Here is a 14,588-nt window from a genome sequence, read left to right on the forward strand (position 1 = left end):
ACAGGATGTGGGGACAGAAAGGAAGGAGTGGCTTCTTCTGACCAGGTCATCACAGTCGGCTTAAAAGTGAAATACCCTCCAAGCTGATGGTCACAGCAAGAGCCGAGGACCATCAAGTGATCTAAAGCCTGGAGAATTCACTTGGTCTATAGGGCCAGGCAAGCTGGGGGACATCTTGGCCTCGTTTTTCCTTCTGTGAAATGGGAGATAAAGTTCCCACTAAGGTTCCTACTAAGGTTCCTGCCCCTGAAGATGAGGAAAAATGCAATAATACATGTAAAGCACTTAGAAGATGGCCTCTCCAGTTCAGAAGACAGTATATTTGATGTTGATTAAGGGTTCAGTATTCTTAACTATTATTATGGCTAAAATATAGAAAACTGTATCTATATTTAATCATGGAATTGAGGGCATACAGGAAAAGACATAATAGAGTAGTTGAAAAAGGGATTCAGAAACATGTCCAAGAAAGGTAAAAGGGTGGTAGAAGAGGAAAAAGAGGGTCAAATATGTAGTAATAGAAGGAGAACTAACTCTCAGTGGTGAACACACAATGTGATATACAGATGATGTATTATAGAAAGATATGCTTGAAACCTATACAAACTTCATTAACTGTTGCCACCCTAATAAATTTAATACATAAAAAAGAGAGATAAAGGCAATTTAAAATAATTCAACTCTCTTAAAAACACCCCAATATAAGGAGATCAAAATATAGTCTCATGTTAAAAAATAAATACAAAAATCAGTCCAGCTTTGAAATGATCTGTTTCTGTAAAAAGTTCCTAAAATGTCATATGAAATTCAACCGACTTCATCGAGCTGTTATTAAGCACCCACTATGATGTAAAAGCAGGGGTACAAATGTGCATAATCCATAGCCCACACTCTTAAGATTTCAAGGCCTATGTGATCTGCACACATGCAGCTAAACATGCTTAGGATAAACCTATTTTACGGGAACTCAGAGAAGAGAGTGTTTAATTCTTCCTACGGGAAGAGGAATGGCGAATGAGCTTTAAGGCTTCTCCAGGGTTTCACCTCAAATGTTTACAACAGGAAACAATTCCTATAAATAGATGAGTTGAGCTGCGTGTAAAACAATGAGTGTGAAGGTTTGGAAAACTGGATAGTGCATTCTCACTTAAAGCATTCAAGTTCAATCTGTTTAAGAAAATGACCACATGTATCAACAAAACCATCTGAGGCCAGTTTACAATGCTGGCAATACACATAGGAAGTACAATTTGAGTTGAATTATGAGTCAGGGCTGAGCATCACCAGGTACAGAAGTGGAATAAGGTAAGGTTCTAGAGTGGAGGAATATTATTTGCTGAGAGACAGAGAGGAAAGTACTTAGAAGGTGGAGCTAGTAGTAGGTGGCTGAAAGTGTGAACAACGAGGCACAAAGGGCGAGATCAGTCTAGATTATAAAGCACCATGAGCGCAATGCTAAGTTCAAACTTTGTCTTGAAGGCATCAAGAACAACAGCATTATTTTCTGTGTATCTTTAACAGCATCATTTAAAGAGTTTAATGGTTTCTCAGGTCTTTATGAGAGTAGATTTATTGCTTAAACGATTCTAACTCATAGCATTTAAAGGTTCTCTGTCACTATACAAAATCTAATGGAATTACCATAATGGAAAATATCTACATTAAAAAAATCAATTTAATGAAATATTTTGATATTTATAAACATATGGTTATTTATAGGATAGATGGCTCAGGTAATATAAATGATCTAAACTCATGTAGAATTTTTCTCACTCAGGTTGTAAATACACATATAGCTCTTAAAACTCAATAATTAATATACAAATGATTTAACATCATTGCATAGTTCTACATCCTATGCACTGTTCTAAGTGCTTTATGTGTATTATTTCATATTTTATTTAATTTTCATATGAATACTGTTATCCCATTTTCTGGGTGAAAAAACAAAGCCTAACAAATATGAGATAATTCTTCCAAAGACGTACAGCCCATAAGTGAACAATCTAGAGTTTTACCCAGGCAGTTTATTTCTCCAAAGTGTGCATTCTTAATGCTGAGATTATGTTAGGCATGAACTGACTGACAGCTAGAGTTGGTCTTTCCTTTTACACCTGTAGAGCCAGACTTTCTCTTTTTTAGGAACAGGGTATCCTCTGTCCTTCTCTTTGACCTTCCAAGTTCTTGTCTACGCTTGTTGCACTAGTCTATCCTTGTAATACTTTCTTGCTGAGTGTTAGAATGTCTTCTATTTATAATGACTTTGTAGTCCTGGCACATTTATTACCAGACAGGACTATCGGAGGAACATGAATTTTCTCTTTTTCTGCCCTCTCACCTTTTTTTTAATTTTTGGTCTACTATCAGGCTTCTTCTAAAATTTCCTCCTCCATTCTTATAGGATCTGTTGGGCAGAAGACTTGGGTTTACTTTGAGTTTGTCACTACTTCAGTACAGAGAAAAAAAATCAAGTCCATCATAAGAGAAATCACAAAATGAAATACAGTCTTTATATTCCAGATAATTTTGTGTGATTATCTGCGACCCGATCATGCTAACTAAAATCAGTATTTCTTTGTGACTTGGCTATTGTTATTTTCTGCATAGTTCCTTCTTGTTCAGAGATGATTTCTAAACCAGCATTTCTGGGATACCACATGAACAGTTGTTATCTGGAATGACTTGACTTTGCCACTTGGGCAGAAAAATTATGCTTTTGAGTATTAACATACTGGTGTCCAAGTCAAAGACTCATGATGGTTTCGATGTTGGCAATGTGGACATGGTCTCTTCTAAATAAAGAGATCAAGGTTTCTCATCAAACATGTGAGGTTCCCTGTGGGTGAACACAGATCATTTCCCAGAGCTCAGTTTATATTGCATCTTTCCCTCATTGCTTTGCAGTTGCTAACAAATTTCTTCCATCAATATATCTAGTCTTCTGTTTCTTGTTTCAATACCAGCTTCTCCAGAGCCTCGGGCACAGCACTTCCAAATGTCAGCAGCTATTAAGTTTGCCCATTTATCTTTGTTTCCTTATTTCTCCTAGTCATCTATATCTCTCAGAGGTGAGTCCAGGTGGCTTAACATAACACAGGGGTGTGTGTATATGTGCATGCATGTGGAGTATATGTATTTTCTTAAAGCAAGTCATTACAGCTATCTATCTTATCTCTCCTATGTGCTTATAAGCTTTTCTGGATCTCTCTTACTACCTAGCACAACGTCTTGCTTATGATCAACAGAGCATAAATGCATTTTAAAAATTATCTATCTCCTCTATCTATCTATCCATCTATCCATCCATCCATCTTGGTTTCCCAGGGACACAACTTTAATTTACGGAAATGAGAAGTACATTTTGAGAGAGGGAATATGCTGTATTTCAAAATGCAATGAAAGTATCACAATGCTTTTCTTCAGGGAAGACTTTCAAGTTAGGTTTCCCTAAATTTTGTTCCTATTATTTTATATATAAATATATATGAGTGTGTGTGTGTGTGTGTGTGTGTGTGTGTGTGTGTGTGTGTGTGTGTGTGTGTGTGTGTGTGTGTGTGTGTGTACACAGATGCATCTGTGTGAATTGCATTTTTGTCTTTAGGCACATAAGGGCAATGTTTCTTCAGTGAGCTCAAACTTCCTGTTTTCCTATCTTATGGCCAAACCCCAACTGAAAACTTTTCAAGTGTGATCTTAATAATCAAGTTGAGCTGGTGCCAAGCAGGTCCTCATGTACCCAGGCACAATGGCTCTCAGGCCTGCAAAGATGTAAAACAGAATATATAGACTGGTCAAACTCGCGCCTGCTGAAATCAACAAGCAGGAGAACCAGAAATCTGCTTTTATGGTACAAAAGCATTTGCGTGAATTCATAAAAACAATTTCTAGTGTTTCAGAATCATGCAAAAAACTGTAATATCATGGCAGTTCCTCAAAACCCCCATACTGGCTACACAGGATCAAGAACTAGATCATAACACGAGACTGATTGTACCTCTGCCTTATTTTTCAGTTTTTGAACCAGGCCTTATAGTCGCTTTTGCATTCTTGTCTCTTCATCTGATATACTGATAAAACATCAAACAAAATAAAGCATGGGGAAGCGATGTGAAATTTATAAAGTGCTCTACAAATATAAGGTAATGTTATTATTAGATTTTGTTGGGGAAAACAACTGCTGGAAAAGAGAGCTAAAACATTATCTTGTTTGAAATTTGCAGCACATTGTTTAACAACTACCACTGTAGCATGGGTTAGTCAAGTGAATTTTATGGCTTTTATTCTAATCTATCAATTGTCCCATCTTTTTGTAAAAATAGAGAGTTAGGCTGTTAAGTCATCGTAGAAGTGGTTCATGATGCTTTCTTTCCTTTTTAATATACTTCCACTTTTCTGTGCAAGAAGGCATATTCTCTCACAGTTAAATTACTCCATTTACAAAGAATTACTACGAAGCTACATGAACTATACATTTATATAGTAATAAATAGACTCTGACTATATATCTTTAGTAATAGGTTAGTAACAATACTTGACAGCAACTCAGAAACTGGAAGAAATCAGTTTAACATTGAAAATGTATGCACACATATATAGAAGAGCCTGAGTCGTGATGGAGAAAACATTAGCATTTTCAATATGTGACTTGATAATACTAATATGCATCTTTAGTAGTAAGAAATTCTCTCTGAAACCTTGTATGTTTACAATATTATTTTGTTCAGCATTTCCTCCTATAAATTGTAATAAGATTATCAGTCCAGCCCACAAGAACTTGTCAAATGACATATATATATATATATATATTCCTCCACACACATGAAACTTGAACTCAATTACAAGACGGATTCTCAGTTCTTTTCTATTTCATATTAATATACTTATGGGCATGTGCACACTTAATTTTGTGTTTATCTATTTTTGCTCCAAAGATAAACAGCATGGGCAGTAGGCATCTATATCAAATCCTTCCTATTGATGTTAGTATAGGTCTCATTTGACCAAAAGAGACCACCTGCATTATTTATGAGGGCATTTACCATCCCACACTATCAAGAAATTAGAAAGAGAATACCCAGTGAGGAATCACGTTAGCTTTCTGCTTCCCCACAAACCTTCTGACTGCGAGAAAACCCAATGCTCTCCGTGGTTCTTACCTGCAGTGCACAACCATTGGACCCGCGTCAGGAGGGTTACAGGTTTTGACTCTCCGTAAGAAAGCTAGAAAAGGTGTTGGGTGTTCTGGAACACCGTGATCAGGCCAGGCGGTGAACTGGAATTGTCTCACTTCTCTCTTCTCGCTTGAACCATTCTGTGAAGTAGGAACACTAGCTGAAATTCTGTCTTGCTAGCCTCAGGTTGTAATGACGAATAATAACATGGAAGAGGTAACATGAAAATGTGCTATTGTAATTACTTCCTCCTACCCTATATCCTTTGGGAAGACACACTCTTTGGAGATAGAAACTTCAAGCTATTTGTAAATGACACATATTTACTCGGGAAGGTGAAACATTCTTAGGTGAGAAGCATTACGTTTTTCAGGTGTAACTATCATATCATACAACTGCTATATTTTACAGGGAAAAAAATAGTTCTTTATTTATTCTTCATTTGCTGAAACTTCTGTTCAGAGTAAGAGTTCCATATTTACTAATAAATCAACAAAGAGAAAAATTGTTGTGTGATAATGGAAGAATTATTTATGCTTCATCGTTGCCAGTGGAATGAACAGATTTAAGTAAAACTTTGAGATATTCGATTTCTCAAAAGGAGCTTTCTTTCAATAATGAAAAGGGGAAAAGGTGGGGGTGGGGGGGGTGGAAAGTGAAAAACAAACCTTGTAAAGTGCAAATGTCCGAACACAATATGTGGCCAGCTCCACGGTATCAAGTAGCGTCACTTGGACCAGCCCATGGGTTTCTGTGCCTCTACTGGGCCAATACTGGTCACACTTCACCTAGAAGAAACAAGTGATACATTTAGGGTGGATGCTCATCAATTTGTCTATTAGCTTGACTTAGAGTTGCCGTAGAGGAAAACAGCTTTTCTGTATTTCATTGAATGTTGATCTTTTTGTGGCATGCATTCTCATTATCCCAATATATGTAAATTACCACTCTGATGCCAATATAAACCACATTTTTCAAACTGGTAGGAATACTAAGCAGTAACAGATTCAATTTTCCTGGAGAAAAATAAATTGCAGATTGTTGCTGAGTTAAATAAGGAGAGAGGTATTTGAAACTTCACAGTACTTGAAAAGAAGACACAAATTTGTTCTGGGATAGACATTATGAATCGCATCAGGAAGATTACTCTTAGGCATTTAAACTACATGGTGAGATAGTTAGTGTTCATCCATCAAAGTTTAAAAGGCACAAGCTGTTTCATCTTGAGCTATCATAACTTCCAAATATGCTTGTTTAAAGAAAAGTAGAAATAATTTCTAAATCTATCAAAGTATAATACATAACACAGAATTTTTTTTAACATACAAGATAAATGGTACTTGTATCCACAACACATTAAATCCGTAATGTCTAAAAAGAAAAGAGTTTTTTTTTTTTCTTTTAAAAAAAGCCTCAGAGGGTCATATACTTGCAGTGCAAAGTTTAAATAACTGAAAATTCATTCATTTGAGATGGATAGTCTCCAATTTCTAAGTGGAGTTGAACAAAAGCACATAAAAAGTATTAGTTTAATATGCAGCAAAGAATAATTCAAGGTCTTCTATAAGCCTCAAATTTACTGAATGTGTCCTCTGGGCATAAAAATGCCTAATGAAAAATGACGCACATGACACTATTTTCTAGTCAGGCCATACATCAGAATATATTTACCCTTTCTATTTCAGATTAAAAGAAAAAAAAATGGGGGTAATTCTTAACTGAAATCAACCAAAATGCATTTTTCTAGGAAAGGAATCAAGTACTATTAACATTGGGAAGCTCACCTTCTGCCTGAAAAAGAAAGATTTGCAAGTTACGATCTTTGGATTTAAACAGCAATGAGGCATTATGATCGTAGACACTAAAATTTTTTGGTCCAGTGGATAGAATTACTAGATAATTATTTGTTTCTATGTTAACTATAAATCTTTGTAGCGTTCTGTGGGTAATATTGTAATTTTCTGTTTCACAGATATAGCAGCTGATCCTCAAAAAACTCAGTCTTTACTAGACACTGGACCTTCTAAAAATGGAAAGGTTTTATCCTCTACACAATTTCCTAGATAAGAAAAAGGAGAAAAGCACATTAATGCACAGTTATACAGCAAGGAAGAGATTGAATTCACAAGGTTTGACTCCTGTGCCTTTATTTCAACTATGAGACCACACAAACATCACCTATTTTGTAAAAACAAAAAACATATAAATAGTAGTTCACAGTAAAATGGAAAATTTGTATCTTAATAGGATTTAAACATATTTGCACATTTTCTAGATGCACAAAATAGTCTTCTGTATATTATATTTCTATAACATGTTCTAACTCAAAGAAAAACAACACAGGAGAAAGACAGTCCTTTAAGAAGAATGCTGATGTAGCACAATCAGGATTTAGCACCTCTCTATGTTTTGTGACCATCCATTAAAATCCAAGCCATATCTGGACAGACTTAGCCAAGGCCACCACTTGAATGGAGCCAATATTACTTAAATAGCTGCAATTCAGATGTGCAAAAGAATCACAAAAATTAAGCCTAAGACTCTGCTTTAAACCATGAAATAGATGTCTAGTTGATGTCTCACTACAAAGCACAAAAGTAACTTTGGAGGCCTCTTATTGCATGCAACATTTGAGAGCATGCCAGGAATGTGTTGAGTTAAAAAATCAAGAGAGGAACTCAAATTCATCATTTAACAGTTTCAGCTGGATGTCAATCCTACAAATCAAAACCAACAGATCAAATCCCAGGAGGACAAATATCACTATGGAGGGCACAACAACAGCAAGTTAATACAAAATGATCTATAAGGTCAGTTCAATGCACTGAACCAAATTCAATGCAATCATATTTCAAAGCCGAGAATTGGTTATCCTCAGTCAGACCTTTTGGTGAGGGAAGACAACGGAAATGAAGGAAAGAACCGTGAGCTAGCCTTTATGTAACCTCTGGAAAAACGACTCCATCATTTAGTGACTGTTCATCTACAAATCCACTGAATACTTCAGATGTAGGCAACACTAAAATTATACTAATTATTCTCATACTTATAGTAATAAGTTTAAAACTGCAACTATTACTGGCTTAGACTCTGACCCCTTTAAGGAAAAAAAAAAGTGCCACAAAACATTACTATAGGGAAGAAACATTGTGAACATTTTAGCTGAAAGAAGGAAAAAAAAAAGCTTTTGTACTTAATCCACATACTGTACTTTAATTGTACTCTAGCAAAAAAAAAATGAAACTCAACTGAAAAACTGGGAACAATTTTTTAAACAAAATATATTTAAACACTGCTGCTTTCTCTCAGGAAATATTTCACATAGGGAGTTTAGGAAAAAATAAATATTCTAACGTATGTCCACATGCACACAATTTGGTCTCAGCAGAGGGATTAGAAGCTTTCCCTGAGCTTATCTGAACAGCTACAGCAATACATTCTTCCTTCATTAGTAAATACCTCAGCACTTCTTTTCTCGACCTCATTCTTTGAGTCGCCTGTACAGGTTTCATCTGATTTCTGAGGGCTAAATTTAAGGGCATAGATTTACTAACAAATATTCTTTTAAGTCGTTCACTTTTAGCCTACACTTAACAAACGATATCTAATTTCATCATTAGAGAGCAGATTGGAAGTGCAGTGAAAACAAAAAGATACAGGGGAACAATAGAAGTGATTTTTTTTTCTAATTAGCTAATGCAAATGAACTAGCTCCACTTTTCTCTTGAAATGTTTTCTTTGACAACAGCCCCACCCACCTTTTTTCCCTGAGAGAAAATCTCAGAAGGTATTTCTAGAGAGAGTTACTCAGTACTTGTTAGTCTTCACGCATAGAGCTGAGTGTGAGCTGAGAAGTGTAGGAGGCTCCCCTCTGAGTATAGTATATAAGAACTAGAAGGCACGCGCTCCTGAATACAAATACTGATTTTTGCTTTTTTAAATTTGATTCTGATGTGACCACAAGTGGGCTTCAGGACTGAGTCATGAAAAGCCTGGCAGTATCACTGAATGACGGGTAAGCTGACTCTCTGTTTCCAGAACCAAAACCCAGCAGGCGCATCTGTAAAATGGGACCAAAATCTCCCGCATGGCAGGGCTATTGTAAGACTCTGAAGTTATGCACCTGAAACTCTGAACCCAATGGCTGGTACAAGCAGGCATTCAATGGGCAGAGCTATTATTATCAGTTAGATTACGTCCTTGATTTTTTTTGTGGTGGTTGTGATAAGCTACCAAAATCATTCTAAATGTGAAAAAAAGGCATGTTATTAATCCCAACAGGTATGTATTTAGGACGTTCTAGGTGGAAGGCAAGGTGTCAGCAGCTGTGGGGACACCAAAGTGAAATGAGAGGCAGACTCTGCCCCTAATTCATCAGCCTTATTGACTAAATATGGAGGTGCCATATTACATCTCCTGGTTCTTCAGTTAGGTAGCTGTGAGATTCCAAAACAACTCCCTTGATCTGCCTGGGCCTCTATTGGCTGAGAGGAGAGACTCGCATTAGATTCTGAGGTGCGAAATGAGAGGAGCAGAACCTGGTATCCAGGCTAAGTTTCAAAGCATCACCTAGTAATGCTCCTTGAGTCCTAAACCGCATGAGGCAGTTCAGATTTCTGGCTGAAATTCAGGGAGATATTTATTTTTATTCTCACAAAGCGATTACCCTTATATGGAAAGCTCTCATTTCTCCATAATCATGGAAAGAACATGTTGACCATGGCTAAATGTATGTTATGGTATGAATTTATTTTACCTCTTTCATGACAAACCATCCAAAGCAAGTTGATGGGGTGATAAAACATATTTAAAAGTGTTCAAAAGAAAAAATCGTGTGTTTGAAAATCTCTTGTAGGATATGATCCTGTGGGTCTGCTGACTATGCACTGGGGGAAATGTATTCCTTCTGGTTCCAGTTTTGCTCCCACACGGCTTATCTTGCAAGTGCCTGGCATGTCACAGGCACTCAACAACTGAAAACCACCGTTATTAATATCAGCCAGTATACTGTGGTCTAGGTTGGCTTATTCTTAAATGGCCTAAAATTTGGTGAAAATAAAGTCTCCTCATTTCAATTTAATAAGGACTTATTGAGCATAGCAGAATGGCAAAGCATCCGAATTCCAAATGCAGTAAACCAAGACCTCCAAAGGGTCCCAGCATCACTGATATCAAATATATTTACCACATGGAACTTTGAAAAGCCTGTGTAGGGCCAGATTGTTTTGCCAAAGAAGGACACAGAATAGGCAATAAATGATATATGGGAAACCATTCTGTTGCTGAAAATGACTGGAAAGCACTGTCTCATAAGTGTGGGCAGAGGATTCTCCTGTTGGGAGTGGACAGCATGCTTACTTTAGCTAACACAGATCACCGTGGTTATTGTGAAAGGTTAATACACACTTATCAATACCCATTTAACAAGGGAGAATTCAATCAAAGAAAGTTTTCAATAAACATTCAGATTTATTTTAGTGGACAGAAAAATTACATGCTGAACTGTTTATTTTTACAGGTTACAGTATCTCCTTTGGAAGTTTTTAAGACCAGATTTAATACTTGATTTTCCACAATAGGGACAGGGATCATCTCAATGATTTTATTCTCTTTTAGCATTAGCATCATTTTCTGCACTCAAATAATCTTTAACCAACTGGCAAAACTGTTTTATGTGTTTCCCCTTTTCATTTGCTCTTTGCTGACCACAATTTAGTGGAGGGTCAAGGGTGATGGAATACCTGAAATGAGAATGATATTCAAGAATCTGACATACCAGTGAAGTAATAGCTTTTCACAAATAAAACTATAAAGTTGAAAAGTGTTCTTCTCTAAATAAACCAAATTATGTAGCATAAAACTGCTTATTGGTTCACTGAACCAATCTAACACTTTCCAAACCATTTATTAATTCAAAAAATGATGATCCCTTTTGTTTTATGTGTGCTATAGGCTGAATGTTTGTGTGTCTCCCTACAATTCATATGTTAAAACCAAATCCCTCCCAGATTAGTAGATAGGGCCTTTGGGAAGTTAGGTCAAAAGTGAAGGCCTAGGATTAGTGCCTCAGGGAGAAATCCCAGAGAGACTCTCTTGTTCCTTCCATCACGGGAGGGCGCAGTGAGTAGACAGGTGTCTATGAACCAGAAAGCTGATCCCCACCAGACACTGAATCTGCCGGTGCCTTGATCTGAAAGTTCCCAGCTTCCAGAACTGTGAGAAATAAACTTACATTGCTAATAAATCACCCAGTCTATGTGCTCTGCTACACCAGCCCGAACACACTCAGACAATGTGTCAGCCAGACGTTAACATGGGGGCTGCACTAAACTTTCCCAATGACATCCCCATTAAATCAAGTCACTGAATCTCAAGTTTCTGGCACTTTGTTGTCAGCTGAGGAAAATCGTGTGAAACGCCCCTTTGCAGGGGCCAGGGAACACTTGGATGGGAGCTCCTGCCACATGGCCTGGTCCGTAGACCTTGTGCAGGATCCCTGATCATTCCTGGCAGGGGTTGGGTGCTCCACACAGCCCCACTGCTACCCCTGCTTCTGCCCTGGAGTGCCCAAGGGCTACCTGTGGCGCGGCAACATACGGGCATCACTGCCACTGAGCCATGTCATTAGGTGACTAAAAGTTTCAACAAAAAGATATTCCTGTAGACCAGCCAGTATACAGCATTTCAGTATTTTCACAATCAGTGCAACTAGACTGATGCGAACCAGCTGAACATCATCAGCCTTGCCTGAGAATAAGAGATTTATGTACAGTCTCCAAAACCTTAGAAATGACCTAATCCAGCCTGGGATTGCTCACCCAGACAACGAGAGGGGCGTTGCACAAAGACATCAGGAGCACAGTTTTATCTCCTCCTCCCAGCCCAGCTCTTTCCTTAGGCTGCTGTGCCTCCGATTCACTTTCATAGGAATGTTGTGAGCCAGAATCCATAGGCTTCCATTCTAAACAGAGGAGGTGGGGTGGGGAAAAGAAGGGAGCAAATCCGGGAAACTCACAAACAGTAAGAAATTGGTGGGATTCTTTCTCTTTATCGGCCACTACGTCTGTTGACAAGAGAGAACCAAGAATATGGACTTTGCTAGATAAGGACCCAACCATCCTTTAGGTTGCCAACATGAGCATCATTCTTTTTGTTGCCAGTGTTCTATTTACATTAAGTATCCACCACTTTTCAGAAACAATCCCATACATCATGTGCACTCTCCAAAGGCAATGTTTGTACCGCCGTTCCCACCATTGCTCAAGGGAAAAGCGGTTTCTGTCACCTTAGATAGGCAGCACTTCAGGCTACAGTTTGAGAAATTAAATGTTCGAGGCCTTTGGGGCTTCCAGTTCTGTTTGGAAGAGGACACAGTCCCGGCATTTAGAAAGCATTTGCTCCCTGTTCAACTTACTGAACCTTGACAAACCAGCGGTGCCAAGATTTAGTCTGCCACTGGCCAAGGTGGGGCTTTCCAAAACTGATAAGGGCAATGAAAACAATAATCCTGCCATTTATAACTGTCCTGAGATTCTGCCAACTTTTAACCCCAAAGGACCTTACAATCTGAAAAGAATCTTAAGATTTGTTGTATAGGAAAACAAGAACACATTTCACCAAAATCTCTTTTTTGCTGCTTTTTCGCCTGAAATTGCCCTCTTAGCAACAGAACCAACTGTGAATAGGTCTCTAACCCACCTTCACTCTCAGTTGGGGCAAATTTATTGAGGTGAGATTCAAAGACTGGGGAGCACACAGGAGGAGGAGTAGGTAGTCATTAGGTCAGACGCTCTCCACTGGCTTAAGGCCAAGACTCTGTATCTCAATTCTCCAAACTATGAACACTGTGTCCTTAACTCAGCCTGGTCGCTTTGGCCTTGAGAGTATCTAACCTCCAATCATTAGCACAAAACCCAAAATTCAGTGGAATAAAAGTTTCCCCATTCTCTAGCCTGTGGTAAACAAAAGCCACGATGCACAAAACATGTGATCTGCCCTAGCAATGGATGCCATCAACTGGTTTGCATGGATTCTCTGGAAACAGAAAATTAAATTTAAATACTTTGGAAACCAAGTATAGAACTCCTCACTTTTAACTCTATACTTTCACTACACATCGATGTGGCTCCCAATGGATGACAATTCAAATCATGTGCCATGTCCCTTATGCACTGTCAAAATCTCACTCCCCAACCTCAACACCTATGGCACTAAGTACTGCCACAATAATAGCTCTTTAAGTGAATCAACTCCCATTATAGAGCTTGCAAGATAACAGAATCAACAATGAGTGTCAACTCTGGGCAGTCGTTGAAGGTAGGATGGTGAGAAGGTGAGAACTAGTGAGAGCCAAATATGCCTGAACCTTCCTTAAGCCATTTCAGCTTCTAACAATCATCACGGCTGCTGGAGAGTTTGCCGAGTGTGAGGTTTACACATTCCCTCTGTGTTGTGTAGCTCAAGATGGGAAACAAAGTAGAGGAGAAATAGCCAAAAGCAGATAGATGAAGGGAAAAAAAGGGACAATCACAACAAAATCACAGAGTTTCCTGAGCCAGGAATCACTTTGGCAAATCCTACCTTAGAGACTCCAATTCTTCAAGCGAGGCTGCCAACCATGTGTCCCGGTTGCCCACAAATAACGCCCTTAGAATGGAAATCCCAGCTGTACACATTTTACTCTCCTACCAGCGTTTCATTTTTTCCATGCTTTTTCTTCCCTCCATGTGGTTGCCCAAACCAATTCATGAGCTTATTGGCATGTTATGAAACATGGAAACAATTAGAGACCACATTCTAGGGCACGAGAATGATTCTCTACAGAATCAATGAACCACGCAGAACTTGAGAGGATTTGGCAAAAAAGATGGAAACTGTGGAATAAAACCCACAAACAGTATCTCATGTCAGACAGTACAGTTTACAAGACTTTAAATTGATCTGTGTGTTTCAGGCAGCAATCACATTTTACCTTTAAAATCTCCATATTTTAGCCTTATATTTTGTTTTGTTTATATATTCGAATGAAATACATAGACAACATTCAACATACACATTTTCCCTTCGAGTCTGAAAACTGAACGTATATACTGTGCAAACAGTCTTCTCAGGTTTGGGGCCCTTTCAGGGCCACATTTGAGGGTGAGTGATGGCATTTGAAAAATCAAATAACTTAACTTTTCAAATGGCCCACTGAAGTCCTAAGTCATCCCTCACATGTGTAATAGCTTTTTTAGCCATTCAAATCTAAGAATGGTCAGTTCTCTAATGAAAAGCTACTGAAATTTCTAAACCTGCTAATGAATCTGGTAGCCGTTTGTGTGAATGAGCTGTTCTAACTCAGCAAAGGTTGCAGGCATTGCTGTGTTATCAACAGCAAGACAGTGACAAGGTAAGAGTCAGCCAGGTCTAGGCAAA

The 14,588-nt window shown here is 38.1% G+C and overlaps 1 protein-coding gene across 41 annotated transcripts in view; it reads right to left on the minus strand.

The window, feature by feature from the left end:
• The window catches only part of PTPRD (protein tyrosine phosphatase receptor type D), a 693,301-nt gene that overhangs the window by 40,423 nt on the left and 638,290 nt on the right, over nt 1-14,588 (minus strand). For all 41 annotated transcript variants that reach the window (XM_019665783.1, XM_019665786.1, XM_019665787.1 and 38 more), the window contains 2 exons: nt 5,840-5,959; nt 5,157-5,311 (listed from right to left, as the gene is read on the minus strand). In XM_019665783.1, coding sequence (XP_019521328.1) covers nt 5,157-5,311; nt 5,840-5,959 — 275 coding nt within the window. The remainder of the gene's footprint in view (nt 1-5,156; nt 5,312-5,839; nt 5,960-14,588) is intronic.

This window comes from Hipposideros armiger, unplaced genomic scaffold (genome assembly GCF_001890085.2).
Source record: "Hipposideros armiger isolate ML-2016 unplaced genomic scaffold, ASM189008v1 scaffold_453, whole genome shotgun sequence".
NCBI lineage: Eukaryota > Metazoa > Chordata > Mammalia > Chiroptera > Hipposideridae > Hipposideros > Hipposideros armiger.